The 14,049-nt window shown below is 52.4% G+C and overlaps 1 protein-coding gene across 6 annotated transcripts in view; it reads left to right on the forward strand.

Moving 5' to 3' along the window:
- Positions 1-14,049, forward strand: part of PUM1 (pumilio RNA binding family member 1) — a 96,297-nt gene that overhangs the window by 16,701 nt on the left and 65,547 nt on the right. For all 6 annotated transcript variants that reach the window (XM_066565027.1, XM_066565030.1, XM_066565028.1 and 3 more), the window contains exon 3: positions 4,367-4,435. In XM_066565027.1, coding sequence (XP_066421124.1) covers positions 4,367-4,435 — 69 coding nt within the window. The remainder of the gene's footprint in view (positions 1-4,366; positions 4,436-14,049) is intronic.

Below are 14,049 nucleotides of genomic sequence, written 5' to 3' on the forward strand. Positions count from 1 at the left end.
GGAGGGGTTCCCTCATCCCCAGGAGGGCAGCAGCTCCTGTGGGGATGTGCACTCTGCATCCCCTCCCAGAGGCACAGCCTGCCTGCAGCAGCCTTGGGGTGCTGCTGGCTGAGAGCAGAGGGACTCAGGTTTGCTTGGATCACTTCCCAAGGGATTGGGACTCCAGCTGCCCTCTCCTTGTGTGATTCCTGATTCCTGAAGTGTGTGGAGCTCACCTCTCCCTCCCAGGATGTCACATCAGCTTCAGGTGTCAGGGCGTTGCTGCCTCGTGCAGCCGATTGATCCTGGCGTTGTCTTCTGGATTTCTTTCAAATCTCTGCTTCAGTGGTGAGCCACATTTTCTGGTAATCAAATCTCATCAGCATCAATGTTCATCTGGAGAGAAGTTCTGTCTCTGTGGACCTCCTTGTTTCTTGTGTTTACACCAGCCTGGCTCTGCTCTGTGCTCCTCAGAGCTCAGGGATCAGAACAAGAACAGATCCTGATGAGGTGGAAGATCAACTCTATTGTTTGATGGCCATTCCAGAGGAATCCCTGACTGATGGAATGCAGAGGTGTTGGTAGTCATGGCTTTGCCTTTGTGTTCTGCTCTTTCAGACACTTTGCTCTTGAAGGAGCCCTGTGATATTTGTGTGCAGTGAGGTGAAAATGTGTTGCTGTTGAACATTACAGGCACTGAGAAATGGGAAAAGGATCCTTTGGGTGCAGTCTTTGAAAATCAAATAAATAGATCTAATGATCAATGAAGGGAAAGAAAGTGTGTGAATGAAAGAGCTGGAGAATTGCTGTTTATGGACACTTTGAGTGCAGAGTGGCCAAAATCAGGCACAAAGACCTGATTTAGAAAATGCTTTTATCCATATTTGTTAAGATTCTTGAAAGAGAGATGATAAGGGATGTGAAATATCTGTGAATGAATAATTTCTTCGTTTCCTCACATCTGGTAGCTGATAGAGAAGGCAATTTTTATTTTCTACTTTTCATCATGGCTGGGGTAAGGGATACTGGGGAGGGGATGGGGACAGCCTGTTTGTTCTGTGGCATTGTCTGGGAGCCACCAAGTCATCAGCAGGGCTGGAGCACCTCTGCTCTGAGGAGAGGCTGAGAACTGGGGTTGTTCAGCCTGGAAAAGAGAAGGTTTGGGGTGATCTCATTGTGGCTTTCCAGTGCCTGCGGAGAAAAATGGAGAAGGGACTATTGGCACAAACCTGGGGTGGCAGGGGGACATGGCTTCAAAGTGACAGAGAATAGGTTTAAATTCAATGTATGGGAGAAATTATTCCCTGGCAGGGTAGGGAGGGGCTGGGGCAGAATTCCCAGAGCAGCTGTGGCTGCCCCTGGCAGTGCCCAAGGCCAGGCTGGACAGGGCTTGGAGCAACCTGGGACAGTGGAAGGTGTCCCTGCCATGGCAGGGGTGGCACTGGATGGGCTTTAATGTCCCTTCCTACCCAAACCATTCCATGTTGACCAAACCAAGTAAAAATATCTCTTAATATCCTTTTGGATTTTGCTGGGAATGTAGTGATTGGATCTTTGAGCAGCTTTGTTTTGAGGTTCCCCCAGCTCAGCACCCAGCCCTGGGAGATAGTTGGTTTGTTTTGGGGAAGCTGCTGGGCACACTGAGCAGCCTTTGTGTGGCTTCTGTGGTTTGCTGGGACATCACTTCAGCAGCTGTGAGTTCACATCACCTTCTGAATCTCTCTGTGCAACTTCTCCATTCCTCAGATGTCTGATGGAAACAATAATTTGCTCTCTGCCAGCTTTTGTGGTTTGGCACATCTGGAGGTTGCAGCGCTTTCCATGAGTTCAGCTCGAAGTGCTCCACAGAAGAGTTTGGTCCCAGTGACGTTTCTGTGGCACCAGGCAGCTGAGCTGTGGCAGCTGCAGAGCAGGGGTGGAGCTGGCAGGGGAGGGGAGCCCCTGTGGCTGCAGTTTGGGGAAGGGTTTCACTTGGTGTCGGTGGCCCATGTGACAAATGTCACTGCAAAAGGTGGCAAGGCTGAGGCAGAACTGAAAGTAACTGAGGTACAGTAACAAGAGATTTTAAACCTGATTTTTAAACTGGGATTCTGAGTGAGTGAGTGACCCCTGAGGATTTGCAAATAATGTAAATAACTAATAAATAATTCACTAATATACCACTTATCTTCTGCAAAGTGTGATGGCCACAGAATAGAAGAATTTAGACTGGAGGGGATTTCTAGAGGTTAATGTGGTGCTTTCTTCTGTCTGATTCTTAGATGAGATCTCCAGAATATTCTCTTAGGTGAGATTTTCAGAATATTGTCTTAGTTGAAATTTCCAGAATATTGTCATAGATGAGACCTACAGAATATTATCTTAGAATAGAAATAAAACATAATCCCAAGGTCTTGGTCCTGCTGGAAGTGGTGCTGCAGTATCAGAAGTCATGGTTAAGGTCACTGAGGGTGGTGTAACATTCCAGTGCTGGTCACTGGTGGGCATCTGAACAATTTTTGGGATTTTTTTGTCTGTAACTCACCCAGCAGGTATTGCTGAGCTCCTTGCTCAGCCTGGCAGGGCTCTGTGCAGAGCCAGGACTAAACCTGTGTGTAAACCTGCAGCATGCTGCAAGGAACCTGGATCAGTGTGGGCATTACTCATTTAAAAACTTCATAAACTCCTTTTTAAAAGCTTAATAAACTCCTCCCTGCTGAGCAGAGAGGTGCCTCAGCCCTCTGGGCTGCAGGGAGTGTGTAAACACTGAGTAGGAGGGGAGTTTGTGCTGCTGTGCAGGGTGTTGGTGGCTGCTGGGACCCTGGACTGGGGCAGGGGAGGGCAGTGCTCCAGTCCCAGCACGTGGCTCAGCTGCTGGGCTTTGGCCTCGAGTCCAGAGTTGGACTCTGGGGGTTTCTTTTTGAATTTGCTTCCTCCTCTCTGCTCAGCAGCTGAGATTTGAGAATGAGAAGCAGGAGAAGGATTTTTCTGCAGTTACAACATTTCCAGTCCATGGCAGGCACTGATCCCTGCTCTGGGCCAGGGACAGCAGCCAGGGCACGGCTGGAGCTGGGCCAGGGCAGCTCAGGCTGGAGCTCAGGGCAAGGCTCTTCCCCCAGAGGGTGCTGGGCACTGCCCAGGCTGCCCAGGGAATGGGCACGGCCCCGAGGCTGCCAGAGCTCCAGGGATGCCAGGCTGGGCTTGCTGGGTCCAGGAGCTGGATCAGTGATCCCTGTGGATATTCCAGCTCAGGATGGGATTGTTGGGGGTTTAGGAGCTGGATCAGTGATCCCTGTGGATATTCCAGCCCAGGATGGGATTGTTGGGGGTTCAGGAGCTGGATCAGTGATCCCTGTGGATATTCCAGCTCAGGATGGGATTGTTGGGGGTTCAGGAGCTGGATCAGTGATCCCTGTGGATATTCCAGCCCAGGATGGGATTGTTGGGGGGTCACTGAGCTGGATCAGTGATCCCTGTGGATATTCCAGCCCAGGATGGGATTGTTGGGGGTTTAGGAGCTGGATCAGTGATCCCTGTGGATATTCCAGCTCAGGATGGGATTGTTGGGGGTTTAGGAGCTGGATCAGTGATCCCTGTGGATATTCCAGCCCAGGATGGGATTGTTGGGGGGTCACTGAGCTGGATCAGTGATCCCTGTGGATATTCCAGCTCAGGATGGGATTGTTGGGGGTTCAGGAGCTGGATCAGTGATCCCTGTGGATATTCCAGCCCAGGATGGGATTGTTGGGGGGTTCAGGAGCTGGATCAGTGATCCCTGTGGATATTCCAGCCCAGGATGCTCAGGGTGGGATTGTTGGGGAGTCTGTGCAGGAACAGGAGCTGGACTTGGATCATCCTTGTGGATCCATTCTGTGCTTCTGTCAGTTTATTTATCCAATAGTTTCAAGTTTATGCTTTATTTTTCTGTTCCAAATGACTCAGTTTTCATCAAATCAAAGTGTTGGTTTTTCTGCTTTGTGTCAGTGTAACCTGAATGTAAATTTGCCAGGTTTATACAGGAGATTTTCCTTGATTCCCACCTGAAATGATGCTGGCTCCTCATGCCTTGAGTCCCTCACCTGAAACCACTGTGAAATATGAGCAGAAACACTTGTGTTAAGGCTTTGTGTGTCTTAAAAGTAATTGCTGGTTGTTCCTTTCCTGTGCATGTATAAATCTAACACACAGAAATAAATCTGTGTGTAATAATACATGTGTGTGTAAAATAATGAAAGTATATAATGTTGTAACTGCTGGGAGTGTTAAAGGTAAGTCATCCTCTGGAGCTGCATAACCTTGTTACAGGCTCTCAGTCTGGAGCAGAAAAATGGCTCTAAACTGTGATTATAATAAAAATAGCAGCAAAGAAAAGCATTTCCTCATGGCCTTTTCTCCCCTCTCTGGATAGGTGCGTTCCATGGATGAACTGAATCACGATTTCCAAGCGCTGGCTCTGGAGGGACGGGCTATGGGAGAGGTAAGTGAGAGGCCTGGAGAAACAAATCTGTGTTTTGGGAGGGGCAAGAAATGAAATAGCAGCTGTTGAGGCTGCTGGGATGAGTGTGATGCTGAGGGTTCTCTGCTCTGCCTGCGAGGTGTGTCTGTGTGTCTGTGTGTCTGTCTGTGTGTCTGTGTGTCTGTGTGTCTGTGTGTCTGTGTGTCTGTGTGTCTGTGTGTCTGTGTGTCTGTGTGTCTGTGTGCGTGGTTTATCCAACTGCAAACCTGCCCGGCCCCAAACCTGCCCGGCCCCAAACCTGCCCGGCCCCAAACCTGCCCGGCCCCAAACCTGCCAGGCCCCAAACCTGCCCGGCCCCAAACCTGCCAGCTCCCAAACCTGCCCGGCCCCAAACCTGCCCGGCCCCAAACCTGCCCGGCCCCAAACCTGCCAGGCCCCAAACCTGCCAGGCCCCAAACCTGCCCGGCCCCAAACCTGCCAGCTCCCAAACCTGCCCGGCCCCAAACCTGCCCGGCCCCAAACCTGCCCGGCCCCAAACCTGCCAGGCCCCAAACCTGCCAGGCCCCAAACCTGCCAGGCCCCAAACCTGCCAGGCCCCAAACCTGCCCGGCCCCAAACCTGCCCGGCCCCAAACCTGCCCGGCCCCAAACCTGCCAGCTCCCAAACCTGCCAGCTCCCAAACCTGCCAGCTCCCAAACCTGCCAGCTCCCAAACCTGCCAGGCCCCAAACCTGCCAGCTCCCAAACCTGCCAGGCCCCAAACCTGCCAGGCCCCAAACCTGCCAGCTCCCAAACCTGCCCGGCCCCAAACCTGCCAGCTCCCAAACCTGCCAGGCCCCAAACCTGCCAGGCCCCAAACCTGCCAGGCCCCAAACCTGCCCGGCCCCAAACCTGCCCGGCCCCAAACCTGCCAGGCTGGAATCCATCTCAGAGGGAGGAACAGTTAAACTTCCACCTGTTGGCTCATCCAGCAGGAGAGAGTGGCTGCACAACAACAGCTCCAAATCCAGCTGGGAACAGGTGTCCCAAGCCTTGGAGCAGGTTTATTTTGGGATTCACTGAGCTCAGACCTCGTTGGGCTGTGGGCCATTGTCTGCTGCTCTGTTTCCAGTCCTGGCCACCTTTTTTTGGCTCTTGCAGAAAGGCCAGGGCTGTGTTTAGGGTTTGCAGTAACTGGGCAGGGTGAGCCAGGGCTGCAGGGTGAATAAGAGCAGGGCACAGATAATGGCCCTGCAGCTGGAACTTCACAGACCCCCAGCCAGAGTTAATTTGATCTCTCACAGCAGCAAGGAGGTGGCACATTGAGGGGGAAATGCCCACTGGTTTTCTTGGAAAAAAGAGAATTTATCTGGTTTTGGAGTGACCTGAAAGAATAGCTTGTTCCTGTGGGTTCCTGGAAGTTGGATGGAAAGACTTCTTTGCCTTGCCTGGTTCCTTCTGCCTTTAGTGAGTCCCTTGTGGAAGGACAGAGGAGAAAATCATGTCTGGTAGGAGGATGGTCATGTGTGGCAGCTCAGCTTGATGCAAGTCTGATGCTCCTCTCAAGCTCAGACCAGTTTATTTCCATGTTTAATCCATCCTCTCTGTTACCCAGTGCATGAGCCAGGTGTGAAAAATAAAAACCCCTGGAACCCTGAAGTAGCTGTTGTGGAGAAAAAGAGCAAACCAGGACAGTGGTGTGGTGGGATTCATAGGGAGGTGCCCTCTCTCAGGTGAAAGACTTCCTTCCTTCCTTCCTTCCTTCCTTCCTTCCTTCCTTCCTTCCTTCCTTCCTTCCTTCCTTCCTTCCTTCCTTCCTTCCTTCCTTCCTTCCTTCCTTCCTTCCTTCCTTCCTTCCTTCCTTCCTTCCTTCCTTCCTTCCTTCCTTCCTTCCTTCCTTCCTTCCTTCCTTCCTTCCTTCCTTCCTTCCTTCCTGCCTTCCTGCCTTCCTGCCTTCCTGCCTTCCTGCCTTCCTGCCTTCCTGCCTTCCTGCCTTCCTGCCTTCCTGCCTTCCTGCCTTCCTTCCTGCCTTCCTTCCTGCCTTCCTTCCTGCCTTCCTGCCTTCCTTCCTGCCTTCCTGCCTGCCTTCCTTCCTGCCTGCCTTCCTTCCTGCCTGCCTTCCTTCCTGCCTGCCTTCCTTCCTGCCTGCCTTCCTTCCTGCCTGCCTCCCTGCCTCCCTTCCTTCCTCCATCCCTGCCTCCCTTCCTTCCTCCATCCCTGCCTTCCTTCCTTCCTCCATCCCTGCCTTCCTTCCTTCCTTCCTCCATCCCTGCCTTCCTTCCTTCCTCCATCCCTGCCTTCCTTCCTTCCTTCCTCCATCCCTGCCTTTTCCTTCCTTCCTCCATCCCTGCCTTTTCCTTCCTTCCTTCCTCCATCCCTGCCTTTTCCTTCCTTCCTTCCTCCATCCCTGCCTTTTCCTTCCTTCCTTCCTCTGTTTCTTCCTCCATCCCTGCCTTCTTTCTCTCCCCTTGCCTTCTCTCCCTTTTCCCTTTTCTTCTGTGGAAAACCATAATCCAGGATTGGATTTTGATGTGACTTGAGAGGAAAATCCATTTCTCCAGGTTGGATGAATTTACCCCAAGACTATTGACTAAGAGGAGGTGAAAATGATTTTCAAAGGAGCAAACCTGACATTAAAAACCTGCCTGAAGCTGCTGCACAGCAGCTGCTGTGCTCCATGTGCAGCTTGCCTGTGGAATGCTGGGGGTGGGAATGTTCTCAGAGATGAGTTTGTGACGCCTCATTTGGGCAGGAGGTTCATTCCCAGAGAGAGAGAGAGCCCAGGCTGCCTGGGAGCAGGTTCACAGTGAGCACAGCACTCGTCTGCTTGTCAGGACACAAGGTCACCGAGCTGGAACGCCTGAAGGAATTCCTAAAAATGCTGACTTCTCCCACCTTTTGGTTTATTTAGGCATTTCTGAGAGTTTGGGTTTGTGTTTTGGAGCTTTGCCTCCCAGTGATGACTCATTTTTTCCCCCTTCTTGTAACTGTGATGCAGAAAGTTTTGGCAGTGGCATCCTTTTGTCACTGGGCTTTTGCACATGCTGGAATGAGCGGGTTTTTCTGGGAAAGGTGACATCTCACCCTTCTCTTTCAGCTAAACCACTGTTTCTTGTCTCTTGGGGCTTTTCTCCCTCAGTCTCACAGTTTCCATTCTTTACCCATGGAATTTTCTCTGTATCTCTCCAAGGCTGATTTCAGGAGATCCCACAGGATCTGTTTTGGCTTTCAGGGCCATGGTCCTCACCTGGGTTTTGTGCAGTTTAGATGCCTTAGAAACCAGAAGGTGGTTTCTACCCCTTCTGCTCCTGGAATGAGAAGGGGACTTGGGGAGAAAGGCAGAGAGTCTGAAATAAATGATAGTGAAATAAATTGATAGTGGAGAAAGGTGAGGACGACTGTTTCTGCATTTAATGTTAGATTTCTTTTATCTTCTGGTTTCCTTGCTCCTTGTTAAGCACCGTCATAATTTCAGTGATGGAAGGTGTTAGTGAAAACATCAGAGCAGTTTGTTAAAGAGCACTGTCAAACAGTTAAATCTCTTACCTATCCTGCTCTCAAAATGTAGATAATGCTTGGAGATCAACAGATATCCTTATCTGGGAGCATTAAGAATAATTTAAAAGCACCCACAACTTCCTTCTCTCTTGGGGCTGTTTCCATCCTCAGACTCCCAGCCTCACATTCCCCAATTTCCAGCGAGTGGAAGTGCAATATTTTCTCAAGCAGGGATTGAAAAGGGTCCCAGAGCCCCCTTTTCTCCACTCTGAACTGTGAAAGCTTTGTGCTGTTGGTAGTGGCTGGTCAGTAATGTTAAAGCAGCTCTGGGGCAGGGGATGTTGTGCCTCTGCTCCAGCAGCTGCTCCAGGCTGTTCTCTGGGATGAAGAACTCACCTTGGAGCTTTGTCTGGCAGCTCCATGTGGGATTTTGGTGCTGTGGCTCAGCCCAGCACATCTGGCCCTTGATCCCACAGCCCTGCCCCTTATCTTTGCCTTAACACAAGCCCTGCAAGTTCCCTTTGTCCCCCAGCCTCAGGATGGGCAGCTGCATGTCTGCTTTTCCTCGCTGAAATCCCTTGGGTTTCATTATCCCTTTGCAGCAGGAAATATGGGTGCAGTGTCTCTGGGGACAGTGGGCAGCACAGAGGGGCTCTGAGGTGCAGCTGGGTTTGTCCCCAACCCTCCCAGGCGTTTGGGACCTTGGATTTGGAGTAGGTTGTGCAAAGTCTGTGTCTGGAGTCAGGAGCAGCTGGGTGAGGTGCTGGTGAAACTTAATCCCGAGGGTGGGAGGAGGATGGGGACACAGAGCCATGAGGCAACTGGAGGTGCTTAACTCAAACCTGGAGGGCTGGGGGTAGCAGGGAATTGCAGCCTGCCCTGCAAGAGAAGTGCTGGTAAGAAAGAATGATGCATTTCTCTGGAAGTGTTTAATTACTGCTGGGCTGCTGCCCTTGCAGGGGGCAGTGCTGGGATCACTGAGTGTGGGCAGTGAAATTCCTGCAGCCCCGGGGGATCCTTGTGGGGGAACTCTGGGACATCAGGACCTGGAGAGGCAGGGACAGGGGTAGGGGACAGCAGCCAGGGAGCTGGGCCAGGGCAGCTCAGGCTGGAGCTCAGGGCAAGGCTCTTCCCCCAGAGGGTGCCGGGCACTGCCCAGGCTGCCCAGGGAATGGGCATGGCCCCGAGGCTGCCAGAGCTCCAGGGATGCCCAGGCTGGGCTTGCTGGGTCCAGGAGCTGGATCAGTGATCCCTGTGGATATTCCAGCCCAGGATGGGATTGTTGGGGGGTCCAGGAGCTGGATCAGTGATCCCTGTGGATATTCCAGCCCAGGATGGGATTGTTGGGGGTTCAGGAGCTGGATCAGTGATCCCTGTGGATATTCCAGCCCAGGATGGGATTGTTGGGGTATTCAGGAGCTGGATCAGTGATCCCTGTGGATATTCCAGCCCAGGATGGGATTGTTGGGGTATTCAGGAGCTGGATCAGTGATCCCTGTGGATATTCCAGCCCAGGATGGGATTGTTGGGGGGTTTAGGAGCTGGATCAGTGATCCCTGTGGATATTCCAGCCCAGGATGGGATTGTTGGGGGGTTCAGGAGCTGGATCAGTGATCCCTGTGGATATTCCAGCCCAGGATGGGATTGTTGGGGGGTTCAGGAGCTGGATCAGTGATCCCTGTGGATATTCCAGCTCAGGATGGGATTGTTGGGGGTTCAGGAGCTGGATCAGTGATCCCTGTGGATATTCCAGCTCAGGATGGGATTGTTGGGGGGTTCAGGAGCTGGATCAGTGATCCCTGTGGATATTCCAGCCCAGGATGGGATTGTTGGGGGGTTTAGGAGCTGGATCAGTGATCCCTGTGGATATTCCAGCCCAGGATGGGATTGTTAGGGGTTCAGGAGCTGGATCAGTGATCCCTGTGGATATTCCAGCTCAGGATATTCCATGGTTCTGGGCCCATGTCCATGGTTAAAGGTGCAGCTGGGCAGGTTCTGGAGAAGCCCCTGCAGAGGGACACAGTCCCAGTGGTGCTGAGACTGGGGCTGGACACTTGTGTACCTGGATTAAAGAAAACAACCACAAATCAAACAAAAATGAAGGAAAAAACCACTCCAAACTAAACCCCTGTGCCTCTGCTTTCCATGCTACTGATGTGCTGTGTTCCCATAAATTTATGATTTATTGGCCCCATAAATTGATGATTCATTGGCAGCTGGGGAGTCCTGGCATTGGCAGTAATGTTTGGGTTGGGTTTTTCAGTTTCCCCAGTGCTGGCTGCACTGAAGATGGGAATGGAGCCAGGATGGAAATGGGAACAGTGGGGCCAGGATGGAAATGGGAACAGTGGGACCAGGATGGAAATGGGAACAGTGGGACCAGGATGGAGATGGGAACAGTGGGGCCAGGATGGAAATGGGAACAGTGGGGCCAGGATGGAAATGGGGACAGTGGGGCCAGGATGGAAATGGGGACAGTGGGGCCAGGATGGAAATGGGGACAGTGGGGCTGGGATGGAAATGGGGACAGTGGGGCCAGGATGGAAATGGGGACAGTGGGGCCAGGATGGAGATGGGAACAGTGGGGCCAGGATGGAAATGGGAACAGTGGGGCCAGGATGGAAATGGGGACAGTGGGGCCAGGATGGAAATGGGGACAGTGGGGCCAGGATGGAAATGGGGACAGTGGGGCTGGGATGGAAATGGGAACAATGGGCATGGGCTGGAGATGGGATCAGTGGGGTTGGAATGGAGATGGGAACAATGGGGCTGGGATGGAGATGGGATCAGTGGAGCAAGGTTGGTTATGGTGCCACAGCAGCTCCCCTGGCACTTCAGGAAAGCTCAAAGCAGGGCTGGGAGCAGACCTGAGCAGGAGCACAAGGAATGGTCAGACATTCCCAATCCTCTGCTCCCTTTCCTGTTCTCTCCCCAGAGCTGTGAGCAGTGGGAGTCCCAGAGCAGGCAGGGAATGCCAGGTCCTTGCAGGGCAGTGCCAGGGATGTGCAGGGCAGTGCAGGGCTGGCAGTGCTGCCAGGTGCTCCCCTCCCTGTGCAGGACTGGCACCGCTGGCACTGCTGGCACTGCTGCCAGGTGCTCCCCTCCCTGTGCAGGGCTGGCACTGCTGGCACTGCTGGCACTGCTGCCAGGTGCTCCCCTCCCTGTGCAGGGCTGGCACTGCTGGCACTGCTGGCACTGCTGCCAGGTGCTCCCCTCCCTGTGCAGGGCTGGCACTGCTGGCACCGCTGCCAGGTGCTCCCCTCCCTGCCCGAGCTGGAAGGGGCTGATAACATCTGTGGTACAAAGCAGGACCTGTACACACCCATCAACACCCGCTCTGCCTTCCCTGCCTGTTGCTGCAGACAAACCCAGTTCTGCACTGCACAGATGGCTGCTTTTATCTTAATATTTGCTTTGTCTAAGGGGGATCAGTTTTCTTAATTTGTCTAATTCATAATCCCATCTCAGTGGGATCTCTGTGCCCTGGCTGCTGGAAGAATTGCTTTTGTTGATGATGGGTAAGTCCTCCCCTCCTCCCTGCTCTGCCAAATTGAATATTGGCCTAACTGGTAAGTCCTTTGTAAGAGGGCTTAGCAGGATTATTTTCATACTGGATAGGGTCAATTTTAATAAAAACCAGGGAATGAATAAACCACTCTGATTTTAAACCACTGCTTGTTCTTTTGAAATTTCCAACCTGCACAACTGCATGAGAGTCATTTAAAATACGCCTTTTTTTTTTTTTTCTTCCATTGCAACTGACAACTTTCCCTGAGGAAAAATTCATTGTCTTAGCAGCCTGTTGCATAATTGCAGCCGATTGCTGCTTGCTAATGCTCTGTGTTGGTTGGAGCAGCACTTGACAGAACAAAGCCCCCTCCCCTCGTTAGCATCTGTTAATATTGGCTTTGGGGTTTCCCTGATATCCGTAAATAGCTCTGGAATCTCCGTGTGGGGTAAACTTCTGTTTGTTTCTGCTGATGGTGCAGAGCTTCCAGGTGGAAACTTGGTGTTTCTGGTGGGGAGAGGTGAAACTGGAGGGGACAGGGCTGGGCTTTGTGCAGGAGCAGGGGCTGTGCAGGACACAGTGAGAATTCAAATGTTTTGTGAGCCTTGGGTGTGAGCCACTGCAGAATTCAGAAGGTGTTGGGGTGCAGTTCTGCAGGACTGTGCTGGTAAAGGTTTTCTTTTCCTTAGGAAAGGGGAGGAGGAGAGCAGGGCAGAGAGGGCAGGCCTGGATTAGCTGCAGGTCCCTCTCCAGCTGGAAATGCTGGTGCAGCCCCGGGTGTGCTGGAGCTGCTGCAGGGGTGGGAGAATCCCAGAGTGCTCGGGGTGGGGAGGGGGCTCAGAGCCCACCCAGTTCCACCCCAGGGCCACCTCCCACCGTGCCAGCTGCTCCAGCCTGGCCTGGGCACTGCCAGGGCTCCAGGGGCAGCCCCAGCTGCTCTGGCAATTCCAGCCCAGCCCCTGCCCACCCTGCCAGGGAGGAATTTCTTCCCAAGTAGAAATAAGGATGAGAGGGGTTTGGGCCCTGCAGGACAGGGCAGAGGCAGGAGAGAATGAGCAGAACAGAGAAATTTCCAACCTTAGCAATTCCATGATTTTCTTTTTAGGGATACAGGAGAGGGATTTCTACAAGGCCTGGAGGCACAGGAGGCAGGGAATGGCTGCCAGTGGCAGAGGGCAGGGCTGGATGGGATCTTGGGAATTGGGAATTGTTCCCTGGCAGGGTGGGCAGGGGCTGGGCTGGAATTGCCAGAGCAGCTGGGGCTGCCCCTGGAGCCCTGGCAGTGCCCAAGGCCAGGCTGGACATTGGGGCTGGCAGCACCTGGCACAGTGGGAGGTGGCCCTGGGCTGCAATGAGCTGGCATTGAAGATCCCTTCCCACCCAAACCACTCTGGCATTCCCATTCCTCAATCCAGGATGGAAACCAGCAGCAAAAACCATTGCAGCAAATGGAGAAAGGAAAGGAAAGAATGATTTCCTGCATGGTTCCAGGTGCCCCCAGTGCCATTTGCCACAGGGGTTTGTAGCCTGGCAAGGCCTGGTTGGAGAGGTTTGGGCTCTGCCAGGGTGCCCAGAGCAGCTGTGGCTGCCCCTGGAGCCCTGGCAGTGCCCAAGGCCAGGCTGGGCATTGGGGCTGGCAGCACTTGGCACAGTGGGAGGTGGCCCTGCCATGGCAGGGGTGGCACTGGGTGGGGTTTAAGATCCTTCCAACCCAAACCATCCTGGGATTCCATGATTGGAGCTGTGGCTGCAGAACATTTTGTGTCCTGCACTGTGAGGTGTTGTCAGGGGTATTGGGAAGTGTTTTAATTGCAGGTAAAATTCAGTTGAATCAGTTTGTGCTCCTTTCTGTTCAAAATTCCTCGCAATGCCATGAGCAGAGTTGTTATTTCTGCACTGTGGCATGAGCAGGAATAAAAATAGCTGCATTTGAAGAAATATGGGAATGACAGAAACTTAAAAGAATTTGCAAGACACCTGAGGTGTGTTGATGTTTATAAATACTGGAGAGCAGTGGCTTGGCTTGTCCCCCCCTCCTGGTGCAGATGGAGGAGCAGGTTCATCTGTGTTTGGGACTGATGGCTGCTCATGGGAGCCTCCTGCCCTTCCATTTGGGGTTGTTTTGGGATGGCAGGAAGGGGAGCATGGGGCAAGGTCCCTGCTTTTATCCTCAAGCAGCCTGCACCGTGTTGAGGGTGTGAGGAGAAATCCTGTCTGAAATCACTGCAGACTGATTGGTTTTGTAAACAAACAGCTCTTTGTTGAGCTGGGGAGGAAATGGAGAGCACAACTTTGTGATTGTGCTTTAAACCAGCACAGGAGAGGTGTGAAATCAGTTCTTGCTGCTTCCTCTGCATCCAGCAGCTGATTTACTCCTCAATTCAGCCTTAGATTTGCACTTCTGCTGCTGGAGTTATCAGCAGGAGTTGGTATCAGTCTGGATATTGAATTTGATATCAATCAGGGCATGGAATTTGATACCAAATCGAGATACTGAAGTGGTTATCAGGATATTTAATTTGCTATCAGTCAGGGTATTGAAACAGATAGCAATCAGGATTTATCACCACTCCTGATCCAGAGGAGAGATCCCCAGAGCTGATGATTCTTGTTTGTTCCATGGTAATTTCAAGCACATTCAGGTTCTTTTC

This window comes from Molothrus aeneus, chromosome 23 (genome assembly GCF_037042795.1).
Source record: "Molothrus aeneus isolate 106 chromosome 23, BPBGC_Maene_1.0, whole genome shotgun sequence".
In the NCBI taxonomy this organism is placed as follows: domain Eukaryota; kingdom Metazoa; phylum Chordata; class Aves; order Passeriformes; family Icteridae; genus Molothrus; species Molothrus aeneus.